Raw genomic sequence first — 15,159 nt, 5'->3', positions numbered from 1 at the left:
ACTGGAGAAGCCCACTGAAGAGAGGGAGAATATGCACTGGACAGAGAGGTTTTCAATACTGAAAAGTTGTAAACTAAAGACATTCACTAAGAAATCTCTCACTTTGAAACAAGGCACTAACACTGTTAACACAAAATATGGTCTCTGCTCCCGACTTTGATTGAGATCATGTTCTTCATTTGGTGGGAAAGGGTGAAATCTGTTTTGTGGCATGGGACGAAATGTTTATCCGTTTTTCCGTGCCAAAGTCTGCACCTGGGGAATGTGTATAATGTGGAAAACACAGAATATATTGTCCCAGCTAATGAACTGTAGATGCAGATATATCTCAACATATTATTTATAATCCATATTGTCCTGTGAGACATATAGGGGAGAGATAGTAAATGACTACCGTAAGACGAGGGAAATGATCCATCAGTTTATCATGACATAATTGAAGATACCACACATTTAAAGCAAATGCTGATACTTAACCACTTTGTTTTGACTGTATTGTAATGATTTATTTATTTTGTGAGATATTTAACTAGAGGGGAACACTTACAAGTCAAGCATTCCTTCACATTCTTCACTTTTTATAGGGACTATTATGTGAAAATAAAATGACCATTTTCTCCACTGCAACATTATGATCTTTCTTGCTCCGTATGTCAAAGACTGACTGTGCTGGCAGGGAATTGGCAGGAAAGTGGCACATTTTTGCATAAGTAGCCAGAAACCCTGGTGAACGTTCAGGTCATGGTAAGCCTATTCTTATCTGGCTCTCTGAGGTGGGAGGCGGCCAAAAGTCAGGCAAGCCAGATATTCCATGTGGCAACCATTGCACTAATGATTAGTTCCCAAACAAACGGGAAACATACAAGACCAACCACAACAAAAATGGGAGGGAGATAACTTCCCTGGTATGGCCTGTAGATAGTGACATCATTTCCTAATGTTAGCCCATTGCTGTGGAGCTGCAACATTCCCCGATTACAGGAGGCTTTACATTTTAAAGATAGCTGCTAAAGCACCTGCTAATAATATCAGCAAAAAACTATGTAAACAGCTTTTTGCTGTTGGTCTGAGTGACTATTGCCTGTGGGTTTCTGGAGGGCCTTGGAATTGCATCTAAATGTGTGTGAAAGAGAACAAATGTGAACGAGAGCGAAAGAGAGATCTGAACTGTATCTGACCACCCACTTCCTTGAGTAATCATCTACAAACACACTAATCAATGACAGCTGCCTCAATGCCAGATCTCTAGACCAAAGGGACAATGTTGCCGCCACAGGCTTCTGGGCCACATGTTCTCACATGTTGCCTCTCTGAACATTTATTTCAGGACAGACGTGACAAATTAGCAAAGACGAGGAAACTGGAAAGGTGTGAGAAGGACCACGAGTCGTTTGCTTTATTTCTATATTCTTCCGAGTTGGTCCGTGACTCTAGATTGGGGGAGAGAAAACAATAAAGGTGATCTAAACTGTTGAAAAGTTACGGTAAATGATCCTTTTAGTAGATAGTGGACTGGCAGTGCAATACACCATGACAGTCAGGGCCAATGGCAACAGATGGAGAACTATTTCAGGATAATGCCTGCACCTGAAGTGATTGTACAGTGTGTTGTGGCTACTGCTCCCCTGAAGCCACACTGACAGAACTCAAAAGTAAGAGTTCAGCTGAGGGCGTCTTGTGATTTCCAGCTGAGTTAAGTAAATTTAAATGTTTTATTTTGGACTAAATCCCAAGCTTTTAAAACATTTTAAAATGGTTTTTATTTTTAGCTGGTCTTAATGCTATTCTAATTAGGATTAAAAAGACATTTCAGAGGAAGAAGAAATTTGTCAGTGGCGGAAAGAGCACTGCAAGCAGTAACACTGTATTTATGCCTTAAAGATACAGCATAAATCATGCGTACCACTTAGCATAAGATTAGTAGTAACCTGGTTGGTGGCCATGAATCTATGCTTTTTAGCTTTCAAAACATGTAGTGATCCCCTTCTCAACACCAATCCTAGTCATTTGTCATCCTGTGCATTCCTGAGATTTGTAAATGTTTGAACTCCCTCCAAGACACTGGGATGGAGAGAAAAACAGCAATAACAGAAAATAGGGGCAGTAATCTTTTATCAAAGTGGGTCTCCACTGTTCTTACGCAGGAATTCTCTGTGGCATAATGTGATCCAGCTTTGGGAAACAAGTGGAAAAAGACTGGAGGCCAAAACAACTAATGAATACTTACACTGAGAGGTCTGGTGCAACACATGTTTGTAAGTGGGCAGCTACCGAGTACGCTCCAGGAGGAAGGCTCTTCTTGTACAGGTCCAGAATCTTCCCTGGGATGGATGGATATTTAGCTGATATATCACTTAGACATAATTATCCACTGCACTGAGGCCGTATGCTTACTATTACTATTTATACAGTCTAAGCACAAAATAAGTTTTTGGTTTTTAAAGCTATTTTTTGTGTGTAGGCAAAACAAGTTACTCTAAAATAAAAATCAAGAGATTTAGTATTTCTCCTGTCCGCACAGAAAATGATTTGAAACAGCACTCAGATAGATCATGTATGAGATCAAAGGTATGAACTATTAATAAATGAAAAATCCCCAAATACTTGAGCATTCCCATTTCTTGCTATTTTGTACTTCTATTAAATTTGAGGGAGGTAATATTATATATAAATCCATTTTCCTCTTCGGCATTTTACAAAAAGTTTAAAGAAACTGTCCAGCAAACATTAAAATGAACACTAGCTTATGGGGCAGTAGCACATGAAAAGATCAGCATTAAGAATCCAATAATACAATGAATAATAATAAAACACATATAGGGGTCTCTTTTATAAGGTTTGATGTAGCCTTCTTTTAGGTTTTGATTAGTTCGTATAGGCTGCTTCACTTTGAGAAAAAGAAACTCCTTCATGGATTTAATATTTTCTCTATATTTTCTTAAGTAATAAGCTCAAAAGAGAGGGATGAATCTGGAAGGAAAGAAAAAAACATATCTCAATACAGCCCCTACAGCAAAATTATGAAACTGTGGTCTTTATTAGTTTATTCATGTAAAAAAATTAGGGCATCATGGTGGTTGGGTGGTAGGCACAATTGCCTCACATCAAGAAGGTTCCTGGTTTGAAACCCATCAGGGACCTTTCTGTGTGGAGTTTGCATGTTCTCCCTGTGCTTGTGTGGGTTTTCTCCAGGTACTCTGGTTTCCTCCCACAGTCCAAAAACATGTATGTCAGGTTGATTGGTGACTCTAAATTGCCCATAGGAGTGAGTGTGAGTGTGTGAGGTTGTTTGTCTCTATGTGGCCCTGTGATGGACTGGTGACCTGTCCAGGGTGGACCCCTGCCTTTCACCCAAAGAGAGCTGGGACAGGCTCCAGCAGATCCCTGGGACCCTGGTAAAGGAATAAGAGGGTATAGATGATGGATGGATGTAAATAAGTTGAATCCTCCTGCCATCACTGACGATCACGTGCTGTAGCCTCGTATTTTATGGCTGCGTTTCAGCTCCAGGCCACTAGAGGGAAACAGTTCATTGTTTAGATGAAATGCTGTCATTGCTAATCGGCGACAGCGAGTTTGTTGTTAAAGGAAGTGTCCAAAAAAAAGGTGTGTATATACAGTGATACTAACGGATCGAGAAAACTCCACTATGAAAGAGAGATAGGGCGTGATTTGCTGTGTTAATCCACGAGGCTAAGGAGAAGACAGCGTTTGGGTCGGTGGGCAGCATTTCTGCGGTATTTTCAGATGCTGCTTTGAGAAACGAGACAGTCATGAACGAGAATTTCGACCGAGCTCCTGGAGCAGGGAGGACACGTAATTTTCCAGCCGAACATGGGGTCGTCGGTGCAGCCGGGGATGGAGACAGGACAACCAGCCTCTTCGACCGAAGGGAACCGTTGAGACAACCGCGAACATGCCCTCCTTTTGCCGAGAACAACACTGGCGCGGCCGTGGTCGATCGAGGTAGGAAGTCAACAAAGATAACTGGGATAAGGTCGCTAGTTACACATGGATGAAGCTCAAATGTCGATGTATGATACACTCACTAAAGGCCAAAAGTGGGATAGCCTGGATTTAATAACAGCCACAGATTTAGTGCCCCCTCGGTTGTTATTAGCTAAGTTAGCTAGCTGCGTGCTAAATGCCATTAATGTTAACTTTAGCATTTGGCGTCGACACATGCACCTGTTGGATTGTTCATGTGAGGCAGCGTCTAAATAAAGCAGCCACTCGGATGTCACAAAGTTTAAATAGCTGCCGCAGTTTGGGCTGTGAGTTTGTAAACCTGAGTTTGTAAAGCTCACGGTCGTCAGAGCTAACGTGACGTTAGCCACGCACAGCAGACTGGAAGAACCAGTTTCACTTCTGAGCAGGTTGTGGCGAGGAAAGAGGATGATGAGCAAGTTCACTGCGTTTAGGATCCGAAATATCAGCATCTGTAACTTACTTCTTTATGTTGGACTTGTGTAGAGCAGCTCATGTTCTGCCATGATTGTTTATTCAGTGCATTAATAATTAGCTAGTCACTTCGGGATATGTTTTTGTTACTACAATTTCATTTGTAAAATAAAAGCATTTGTGGTTAACACTGTTGCCTCACAACAAGAAGGTTCCTGGTTTGAAACCCATCAGGGGCCTTTCTGTGTGTAGTCTGCATGTTCTCCCTGTGCTTGTGTGGGTTTTCTCCAGGTACTCTGGTTTCCTCCCACAGTCCAAAAACATGTATGTCAGGTTGATTGGTGACTCTAAATTGCCCATAGGAGTGAGTGTGAGTGTGTGAGGTTGTTTGTCTCTATGTGGCCCTGTGATGGACTGGGGACCTGTCCAGGGTGTACCCCTGCCTTTCACCCAAAGAGAGCTGGGATAGGCTCCAGCAGATCCCTGGAACCCTAAATAGGAATAAGAGGGTATAGATGATGGATGGATGGAAAAGCGTTTGGTTTTCGTATTACTTACATTCACACATGTTGATGTTAGAACAAAACAGGGCAGTGATGTAGTGTACATCATCCTGCTGCTGTAAATACTCAATAGTGCACTAGATCTGTGGCTGAAAATAGTCCCCAAGAAATGCGTTATTGATGCCTGTTTAAGCAACAAAACCACTGAGCCCTGCCTCTTAGGAAAATTACTTTTTAGAAAAGATTTTTATCGTCTGTCTGTTTTTAAAGATTATTTTGGTTGGAATGTTTAGTTGCCAATAAAATAAAATACAAACTCTTGTCATCTGTAATGTTGTTCAAGTACTGTCTCTTAAAGTGAAGCCTGAGAACATATTTCTTTCTCAGATTTTAAAAGAGAAAACAAACCCCATCAAAGTGCACAAGCCAACAGCACGTCTGCCTCCAGTGCATGTGATGATGTGGATTCCTTGGTCAAGTCATCAAAGCTTTCAGCCAATGCTCCAGAATTTGTCCCCTCTGGATTCATCCCATATGAAGTAAGAAGAAATTTTACACCAACACTGATCCTGATATTCTTCCTCTTATTTGTTGTTTTCAAACAGCATTATATGATAATGGTTCACTTAGTTTCCACTGTTTGCCTCTAACTAAGGATCAGTAAATGATGTGTCTGTCATTATTTTTGTACATATCAGAATATCATATAAATTCAGATTTGTAAATATAAGAGCAATAGAAAAACAAGTCCTTTCCTGAACCATTGACACTTTGCAGCCCATTGTATCGCCAAAAGATTCAAGGGTGAAAAGCTCATTTCACACAGTGTTTCCTAGTGACACCTACTGGTAAAAAATATTAAGAGTAGGCAGATCATAAATGATCATGTACCACTGCTGCAGCATAAATATTACTAACATTACTATGTGCTACTGCTGAATCCAAGGATTCTTGCAGATTAGTATGACCCTCAGCTGACACAGCTGGAGTCCCAGTATAATATCACATCAGTGTTATATAATAAATTGGTGGTTTTTGCATTAGCATGACAAAATCCTCTGTTTTTATTGTGATTTCTGTGAAGGACCCCTCTTGTGGTGATGACACCGTAAATTATTACGTTGAACCAACCTTGGCTGATATGGTCACAGACTTCCTAGGACACCTGAGCTCCTCACCAGGGTCCTTTGACTCGGATATTGGATCCATTACTGACACGCTTAATTATTGGGTTAATACTGAAGAGTTGCTGGAGGAGCTGGTGGAGCTGATCTTCACACAGGTTTGGATATAAACATCATTTTGTTCTTTATAAAAATATGCGACATTAAACGTCTCTCAACACAGCCTCCATGTTGAATCTATATATGTATGCATGTTTCTGGCAAAGCACCCTATTATGTAACATACCCCACTCACTGTTAAATTTTCTTTTTCATTGCAGTCTACTGCCATTCCAAACTTTTCTTACACGGGTGCCAGGCTCTGTAACTACCTGTCCCATCACCTCACCATCAGCCCACCAAGTGGCAACTTTCGTCAGCGGCTCCTGAAAAGGTGATTTTTATGTTTGGTTACATCAGACATAGACAAAATCTTATGACAAACATCAACTGGAGTGTTGCAATAGCATGACTGTTTTTTAATGGATGATGCAGAAGCAGAAAATGTCAGTCTCACAAGGGCAATAATACAAATAGTCTGTGCTAGAAAGTAACTAGTTATTCAGTGAGCCATACTGTAATAAGGCCAGCATGAAAAGCAGCATGAACTCTCATTGTTCAGTCAAATTGTCATAAAAAGGCAGAATATTGTGTCATCTAGATGTCGAATAGAGTATGAAGAGAGGGATGTAGCTGTTCGGGGAGATCAGGAAACGCAGAAGAAATTCCACTCTTTTGTGCTCTTTCTGGGAGAGCTCTATCTTAACCTGGAGGTAAGAAATTCTACCCATTATTTCTGACCTTCTGCTGTAGGAATGATAATATAATGGTTTGTTTCAGACATTATATTATCATTCCTTTAGTCCTGTATGCATTTATGCAATCATTTTAGTAAATTTACAGCGTCCCCTAAGGACACTGAGGAAAATATTTCAGTGGACTTGGCAAAGTGCTCTTGCACATTTTGCAGACCAATGTGTAAAAACAAATCAAAATAAAGACGTTTTATTTATGGCTAGGATCACCTTGTCAGTTATGGTTGTTTTGCTGTCAGATGTTTATAATGTCTGGTGTTGCTGATACTGGTGTGCTTTGTTGTGTTGTCTTCACTTCTGCAGTTTATGAGCCATATATGTATATGTTGTAGATTTGCAGATTGGTATTGTGTTATTCAGTCATTTGTTGTCATTTATGTCAGTCTGACTTTCTTTGTTTTAGGTAAAGGGCAGTAAAGGACGTCCAGAAAGAGCACACGTTCTCCTTGATGGCCTGAATGAGCTGATGAAGAGTCTGTTCTCCAGTCCTACAGATGGAAACCTCATCTGTGCTGTCAAACTGCTTAAGGTTTCAAGGCTCAATTAAATGCATTTACAGATTTGCACTATGCCATCCAGGTCAGTCTGTTGTTCAGGAATATAATGAGAATTTGTGTTGAATTTACAGCTAACAGGCTCTGTGCTGGATGATGCGTGGAAAGAGAAGGGACAGTCACACATGGAAAATTTGATTAAAATAATAAAAAATGTTGTACTGGATGCCACCTGCAGCAGGTTTGTATATCAGTGTGGTCTTTTTTTTGTACTGTTGCTCAAAGTGTATGTTTAAAAAAACTTTACAAAGATTTATAAGATGCTTTTATACTTGAGATGCTGCAAATGTGCAGAGTGCTAATGATTTTCATCATCAAAAAGCTTCAGAAGAATAGATATTTTTTTACAAAAAAGTATATGCTTCCAGTTTCAGAGCAAATTGTAGCATTTGTAATACACAATCAGTATCAGAAGCATGTACAGTACCATAATTCAAAGAAGAACAAATTCAAGAACCTTCTAATATGAGTATCTTTCTCCTCAGGGATGTCGGACAGATGCTTCTAAAACTAGTTGAGCTGAGATCCAGTGACTGGGGCAGAGTTCGTGCTGCCGCTGCAGCCAGTGATGCTACGCCGGACAATGACCCAAATTATTTCATGGTAAATGTTAACTTCACCATACTCCCAATTTTTCTTTCATTTTTATTCTCTATTTTACATTATCTATCTGTTTGTCATATTTGTGTACTTTTTTCCTGTAAGAATGAACCTACATTCTACACAGAAGATGGCAAACCTTTTACAGCAGCAGACCCAGGTGAGCCAGTGTAATCAGCTGCATTCAGCCAGTCACAGGCACTGACATGCAAGATCATTTATGGGTTTTGACAAAACAAAAAGAGCACCACCAGAAATGTCTTGTTTCCTCAGAGTTTCTGCAAACACATAAAAAGCTTGAAGACTAAAAAATCAAGAAGGATGAACTTTTTTTTTTTAAATAAAATGAAGGCTTTGTAACTCAAATGATCTGCTTTATCAGTGGTACTAAAGGGTGTTCCTTCTTATGTTTCAAGGCAAGGGATTCAAGTTCATAGTTATTATCAATTACATGTGCAGTTTAACAAGGTTGTTTTAAAATACTAGTAATAAATAATTGTTATAAATAGGCATCTTAACTTCACTCAACCTCACAGCTCCTAATACCTCAGAAAAAGCCGTCTGCTCCTACTTTAAATGGAAGTATATTGTGTATTTGTGATTCAGCCCCTCGTGTGCCTGAATTTTCCTCTTTTTGCTTCTATAGAATATGCTGAGAAATATCAAGAGATCTTGGACCGGCAGGACTATTTTCATGATATTTATGGAGAGAATGGAGATGACTTGTAAGTACAAATTGTAGGAATGAGTCATACACTGTTAGCTCACAGTCACCTACTTTACTGGGGGACCTTTTGATGCTCATGGCTATGGATGCCATTCAAAGATATAATGGTCCTAGCTTAATCCTGTAAATTGAACAATCAAAATATTTCAAATACATGTATATAGCTTCTTTGTGACATTTCTTTAAATCTAAAAGCCATGCAACCACACAGCAGCTTCATATGACCACTACTGACCTGTGGGGCCCTAAGCTTGGTCAATGTGGTTGGCCCACAATGCAAAAGGGTCAACTATGGATCAGGTTCAGTTTAGTCAGCATTTGTTTGAGAAAGAGGGCTTAACTTGCTCCTGTGCCCTCTCTTAGAATTGTGTTGAGTTTCACATATCATACACACACACACACACACACACACATATACTGTGTATATATATAACAAGTTATTGCTCTTCTCCTTGTTGGTATGCCTAGGCTATTAATGGATATGCAAATCATTCATACATCTATGACCAGATTTGTCTTAAAGGTCTGTTGCCTGTAAGTTGGTAATTCTGTTGTATTCACAGATATGACTTTGAAGACGAAATGGAGCCTGAGATGGAAGAAGATTTTGAGAATTTCTGTTTAGAATCGGAGAGGAAACGGCAACATTGACGTGAGAATGAAAATCTCATGAGGTACATACTGCATTTTCCCACTCAGCTTTCTCGAGGAGAAAGGAAACTAACAGAAGAGAAGTTCAGATTTTTATTATACCGCAAATACACATTTTAACATGAATCCTGTTTATAGTTGCACTTTTTTTTCAGTCAGTGTTGATTAGAAAATGGGGACAATCAATGGAGTAATTGTGTGAAATGGTTAGGTATTGCTATATTATTATAATTTTTGGACATTGCATTCATTTTTTGTTGTTTTGAATTGTTTCAGAAACTTTTTTCCTTTATGCCTAAACTAACTACCAAGAAGGAAAAGGTGTGCTGTGGAGTTTTAGTTTTTTTTTTTTTAAAAGTTAATCAGATGTGTGTATAAGTTGTTAAATACTAATTCATGCCTCATGCATAAGGCACAGGCCAACACTTGAAAATTAATATACACAAAACAACTTTTTAAAAATTCCTGAGTCAGCATTGTAATAAAATGCAAGTCTTACGTACGTTACTCAAAATCCTGAGAATGCAGAGTATCCAAAACCAGACATATTTTCCGAATGTAGCTTTATCTGCTGTACACATCTTGTAGTTTGCAGGAGTCTGTGTGATCTAATTAACATGCAAAAAGGATTTTTTGTTATCCCAAGACTGATCGACTGTTTACCAGCAATCTGTGGTATCCATAAAAAAGAATGTTGTTTTATAGTTTGTAAATACTATTTATAGTATTGTTTGCCTGCAATAAATTCTTTATAATGTCAGATGTTGCTGATTTGTGAGCCTTTTTGAGTTAAAGGGTATACAAGTGAGCTACATTCTGTACATTCTTGTATAGTGAAAATAATTTGACATTAAGTGACTTTACTATGGTGACTGTGAGCTCAGACACTACTACACGCTGAGTCACCAGCTTATGGTGCACTGGAACAGCTTAATAAAAATAGAACAATTATTTTTTAGGATTGAAAATGTTATTCTGTCCATCCTGTTTACTTGTTACCTGTAATTGCCTTAGAGCTTAATCAGAGCTGAATTTATTTCAAAAGAAACCTGTCCATATCTGCTCCTAATGAGCACATGATTAGTGTGTTTCCTGACTAGAAATAGTTTCTATACAAACTGCCATCACCTGGTAACTTAAGTGTCTGCACAGCAGGCTCTTTACAAATTAGTGCACATCTTTTGTTTGATTAGACCCATACTTTGCAGAGTCACCTGGTGTCACTGGGACAGCACTATAACAAAGTTCAGAAATGTATGTTGTTTAAAAAAACCAATGCAGTATCTGTATTGCAGCCTGTTAAAAATGTCGATTTTATTATTAGCTTTTGCTGCCACCTAGTGACTAAGTTCAGTAATTTTGTGAAAGTCAGCAATCATTTATTGAGAAGAAACTGCATCAATGATTTAACTTCGGTCTTTTGACACTTAAGTGACGTAATGACAGTTTGTCTTTAGTTTTAGTAAAAAATGAACTAAGAACTAAGGGTTATTCCATCATGATATCACTAATTTATCAAGGTTTAATTTATTTCTATGCTACTGGTTTAGGTTAGTGTGAAAGAAGTGTTGCAAACAGTACTAGAGGAACCCCATTCTGTACACCTCACATTATGTAATTCTGATGAACCAATTGTGGATTGAGTCAACAGAAAACAGAGTGGTTAACCACCGAGACTCAGTTCTTGCTTTTAACATTCTCATATTTTAACCATCACACGATTTAATTTGTTCAAATTGTACAAGAGAACACAAGCTGCTACCCTTTCGTTGGTTCAAACAGCCATGTTTTCCATATAAACAAAAGATAAGCGGCCTCTCTGTTACCATGTCAGATATTTGGGTGTTCGAAATGGCCTTGAAAATTCTTAGTGGTTGCCTGAGTTCAGTGCAAAACTGCAAACGGCCATACCATGACAATCACTGAACCTCAATGACACTCCACAACTATTTCTCTTGCTGCAGTGCAATAGCTTCTTCGTGAAGATCTCTGTTGAAATTGTAAAGACTTAAAGCTTAGATTACATATAAAACATGGCATCTTTCACCATGACACGGTCTGTGTTTCTTTCATGTGTGCCAAGAACACTGTAGTGAGTCCTCCATGGGCAAGAGCAATATAAGACGCATGGCAAACAATGGCAACAGTCCTAATGTGAGCTTTGTTTATATATGTGATATATATTTTTATATGTGACCGCCCTCTCCCAATGTTTGTGAAAAATAAGTCTGTCATAGAACATCACTTGAAGAAAGGTCCCATACCATCGAATTTTAATGTGAGATATCTTGTTTTTAGTGTTGCATTGTATTTCAGAAGTCAGTCTTGTCATGAACTTTATGTAAATTGTTAACATCTGTCACTTGTTACTACTGTAGACAAAAGACTTCTGTTTTTTTTTTTCTACTGTGCCAAAATGGAAACCTCTTCCAAAGGGCAGAATCCAGTTTATGGGCAACAAGCAGTTGTGGCACTTATCTAGGCCACAGGATTCTCAAGGCGAACAGTTCTGTCATAAACATTATATATCTGCACATTTGGTTTTTCATTGTTTCATTATGGCAAAACTGAAACTATACATTTTCATGTGAAGTGTGTGTGTGTGTGTGTGTGTGGTTGTGGCTTTGTGTGTGTGCATATGCTTCGTCATGCTGAAGAAGTACATTGCACCTAGCTGGTATCTTAATTAAGCTTGCCAGCTCATGATGTGCAAAAGATTTCTCACGTTTAGAAAGAGCTGCATGTTTTCCCTTTTTTTGCTCCTGTTTAGGATTTCTTGGTCTCATGTTAGAAAATGCACCTGTGCAAATCCAACAGAGCCTCTTTACAGGTTGAAGTGAAGCCATTGGTCACTTTACTGGATATTAGTTTTAACCTCTAGTCACATTACCACCATGTCTGTGCAGACATGGACTTGTGAGACCCTCTGAGCTTGCTAGGTGTGACTGTCTGGCTCACAATGCAACAGGACTAACCAGGCCTTATATTCCCATTGGTCAGCAGATGGGTGTGAAAGAGGGATTAGCTGTGTGTTGTGATCCACTCAACCAGAATTGTATGTGTATTTCTGTATCTGTATTCATGTTTCTGCATTGAACTATATAGTTTGTTTTCAGACTTTCTCGTCAGTAACAAAAGCATTGAAACAGCAATGTGTTTCTTTCTGGGAAAGAAAATCTGTGACTCTGAATCCCTACTGTTATATATCACTTTTAATGTAATAAGAAAATACCTTTATATAATATGGGTGAAACAATTGTTTACTATAAATAGGCTTGTTCTTAGATTATAAATGATTTTCCAAACATCCAGACTAACTTGAAATGATTCATGTTCCTCCTCAGTGGGAATTTTTAATGACGTGCCCACACTGCTCCATTATGTAGGGGCCTGACAGGAAACTAGACCACTGGCTCTGCTGTTTCAAGATCCTTCCTTATATTGTTAAACATAATTTTCCTGAATAAGTTGCCTAAAACCGCTGGGTGTTCTGAGGCACGGTGGTTAGTGAAACAATGTATACAAATAGAGGAATGCAGTATCCTGTTAAAGGGGGAGAAATGTAATGTAGTTTGGTTTGTATATGAAACATCAGCATTGACATTCATTCATTCACAACTTTTTTTATTCCCATAAAGAGTGAATGGTTCTCAAAGCAAGTCTTCAACACAGATACCAAAAAAACAAAAAAAAAACAAAAGCTTTTTCCAGGAACTGCCCTGTCACTACCACACAAATGACTGAACTTACTCATTTTATATTCTTAAGGTGTTCCAGCTCACCAGATGATTTACACACCAATCATGACTATACAAACAGAAGAGCTGTCCTAGAGGTTCAGCTGCTGAATAAGGCTATGCAGAGTTTTAGCCAGGCTGCCCAGTAACTGAAGAACTGACATAAATGACTCACATAGCTGAGGGTCATGAGTCTGTGGCCTACCTGCCTCCCACAATGTATCTGTACACTTATTTAAAATTGCATTTAAAATAGGTCATTTCCTGCTTCAGTGTATTTTCTCCTTCAAACTGACTGATAATATCAGCCAATAGGTAAATGAATTGAGTTTCAGTTGCTTTAGCAAAGCAAACTCTATTGTTAACTATCCGAACAAGGTTTACACGTGGTCAGTACTGTGAAATGCTAAAGTTCGGCTACTTATACTATAGTTCATAAAGTGATTTTACATGACTTACACTGAAAGGGTGAGGACTCTTTTTGTTATTAACCTTCAGGACACTTGGCTTCAGCTAAACTGGCCACAGAGAAGGACAGAGATAATGTACCGTTACCTGAGAGAGGTAACAATGTAATGGGCAATAATATTACTTTATCTGGATTAACTTTAACTTTAAAAAAATCATGTAATTAATTTCTCTACAGTTGGACACTGCAGAACTAAGAGCTGAGCTGTGTTTTTAGTGCTCAGTGTCAAAATAAAGGGTCTGATTAGTAAGTGTTGACATATCAGGCCAGTGGCAGCCTTTTAAAGCAGTAGCACACTGTTGCCATTAACTATATTAACATTAACATTACTAATTATACTCACTAGTATTGTCAGGTAAAATTATTGTGAGCATGGAGGTGAAAGCAGTTAAAGGAGTGCAACTTCATAAAGTTGAGGCAGAAAGTAAAAGACAAATTGCCCAGGCTGGGGTTGTACTTGGCTACTTCCAGATGTGCAAGTTTGAGTAGGGCATTCCTGTGGAAGACAGTTTGATTCCCAGTGAAGTAGATAAAGCTTACAGCTAATAAGAAAATGTCAGAATTATTGCAGCGGGGGCTAAAATATCTGGACTACTACATTTACCATAATGCAACAAAAAAGGAGCTTTTCTGTTTGACCCTGTTTTCCAAAATGCCCACATCTTTCGAATTCCACAACCCCAGTCCACAATGCAGCCTTTCTGTTAAAAAACTTTAGCTGAGATGATGTCATCAGGGTAATCTTCTCAGACTTCCTCCAGACCCCCAGAAGACATTGGGCAACACAATAGTTTTCAGAGGTTGAGTAAAACCTCCAGAGACTACTAAACAGATCTTTATGTTTAAAATAAATGAGTGTTGCTTTAATGACAAATGACAGAAAAGCATCATTTACAGGACAAATTGAGTTACTTTCTCACTAAACGACATGAGGTCAGAGGGCATAATTATCCATCTGGGTATTGGGCAACAAGCACTAACTACCCTTCTTTCCAAAACAGCATTTAAGAATGAAACCACTCAGTGAAAATTAAATGTCTTTCAACTCTTTCACCACCCTTCTCATTTTCTTTACATGTTCCAACTAAAGCTCTTACATCATTGTTTTCCAGTAGAGGAAAAGGCGACATATTACAACATATCTCACAATAGACTTTAGATTGTTTTGACTTTGGTTTATACGTTTTTGATATTCTCCATTCTTCTCTCAGCCACTCCTGTCTGCTCCACAGTGAGTAGTAAATACAGACGTTACAGGGTTGAGTATCGATAGAGAGGAGATATCCAGTTGTTACCTGGTGTGCGCTTGTATTTGACATGTTGATCTGAAATGGTGATTCGAGAGATTTAAATTAAAACTAGATTTCCTTTTTTTAGCTCTTCTACCTGCCCATAATTGGATTTGTAAAACCACAGTACGTGTTCCAGCTGACTCCTCATTCAGACTTCATTAGACTCACCCTTTTACGTGCCTTGGCAGCGGATAAAACCCAAGCCCTTATTTAGAAAGTCCGTCCGGTGCGTCATCGCTGACTCTTC

At 38.7% G+C, this 15,159-nt stretch overlaps 1 protein-coding gene across 1 annotated transcript; it reads left to right on the top strand.

The window, feature by feature from the left end:
• Positions 1-3,566: 3,566 nt before the first annotated feature.
• On the top strand, positions 3,567-10,174 carry paip1 (poly(A) binding protein interacting protein 1). Its single transcript, XM_026322386.1, has 11 exons — positions 3,567-3,966; positions 5,292-5,443; positions 5,989-6,186; positions 6,349-6,461; positions 6,729-6,840; positions 7,286-7,411; positions 7,511-7,617; positions 7,922-8,039; positions 8,142-8,196; positions 8,683-8,761; positions 9,327-10,174. The coding sequence occupies exons 1-11, from the start codon at positions 3,774-3,776 to the stop codon at positions 9,412-9,414; spliced, it is 1,341 nt and encodes a 446-aa protein (XP_026178171.1). The 5' UTR covers positions 3,567-3,773; the 3' UTR covers positions 9,415-10,174.
• Positions 10,175-15,159: the final 4,985 nt, after the last annotated feature.

The sequence above is a fragment of the Mastacembelus armatus genome, chromosome 9, assembly GCF_900324485.2.
Source record: "Mastacembelus armatus chromosome 9, fMasArm1.2, whole genome shotgun sequence".
In the NCBI taxonomy this organism is placed as follows: domain Eukaryota; kingdom Metazoa; phylum Chordata; class Actinopteri; order Synbranchiformes; family Mastacembelidae; genus Mastacembelus; species Mastacembelus armatus.
Note: the sequence above shows the minus strand (reverse complement) of the source record. Positions and strands in the feature narration are given on the sequence as shown.

Bases quoted from the DNA above. Each gene is read 5' to 3' on its own strand.
- paip1 (XM_026322386.1), top strand. From the start codon at position 3,774: ATGAACGAGAATTTCGACCGAGCTCCTGGAGCAGGGAGGACACGTAAT. The intron at 7,618-7,921 runs GTTTGTATATCA...CTTTCTCCTCAG, and splicing joins CTGGATGCCACCTGCAGCAG to GGATGTCGGACAGATGCTTC. The intron at 8,197-8,682 runs GTGAGCCAGTGT...TTGCTTCTATAG, and splicing joins TTTTACAGCAGCAGACCCAG to AATATGCTGAGAAATATCAA.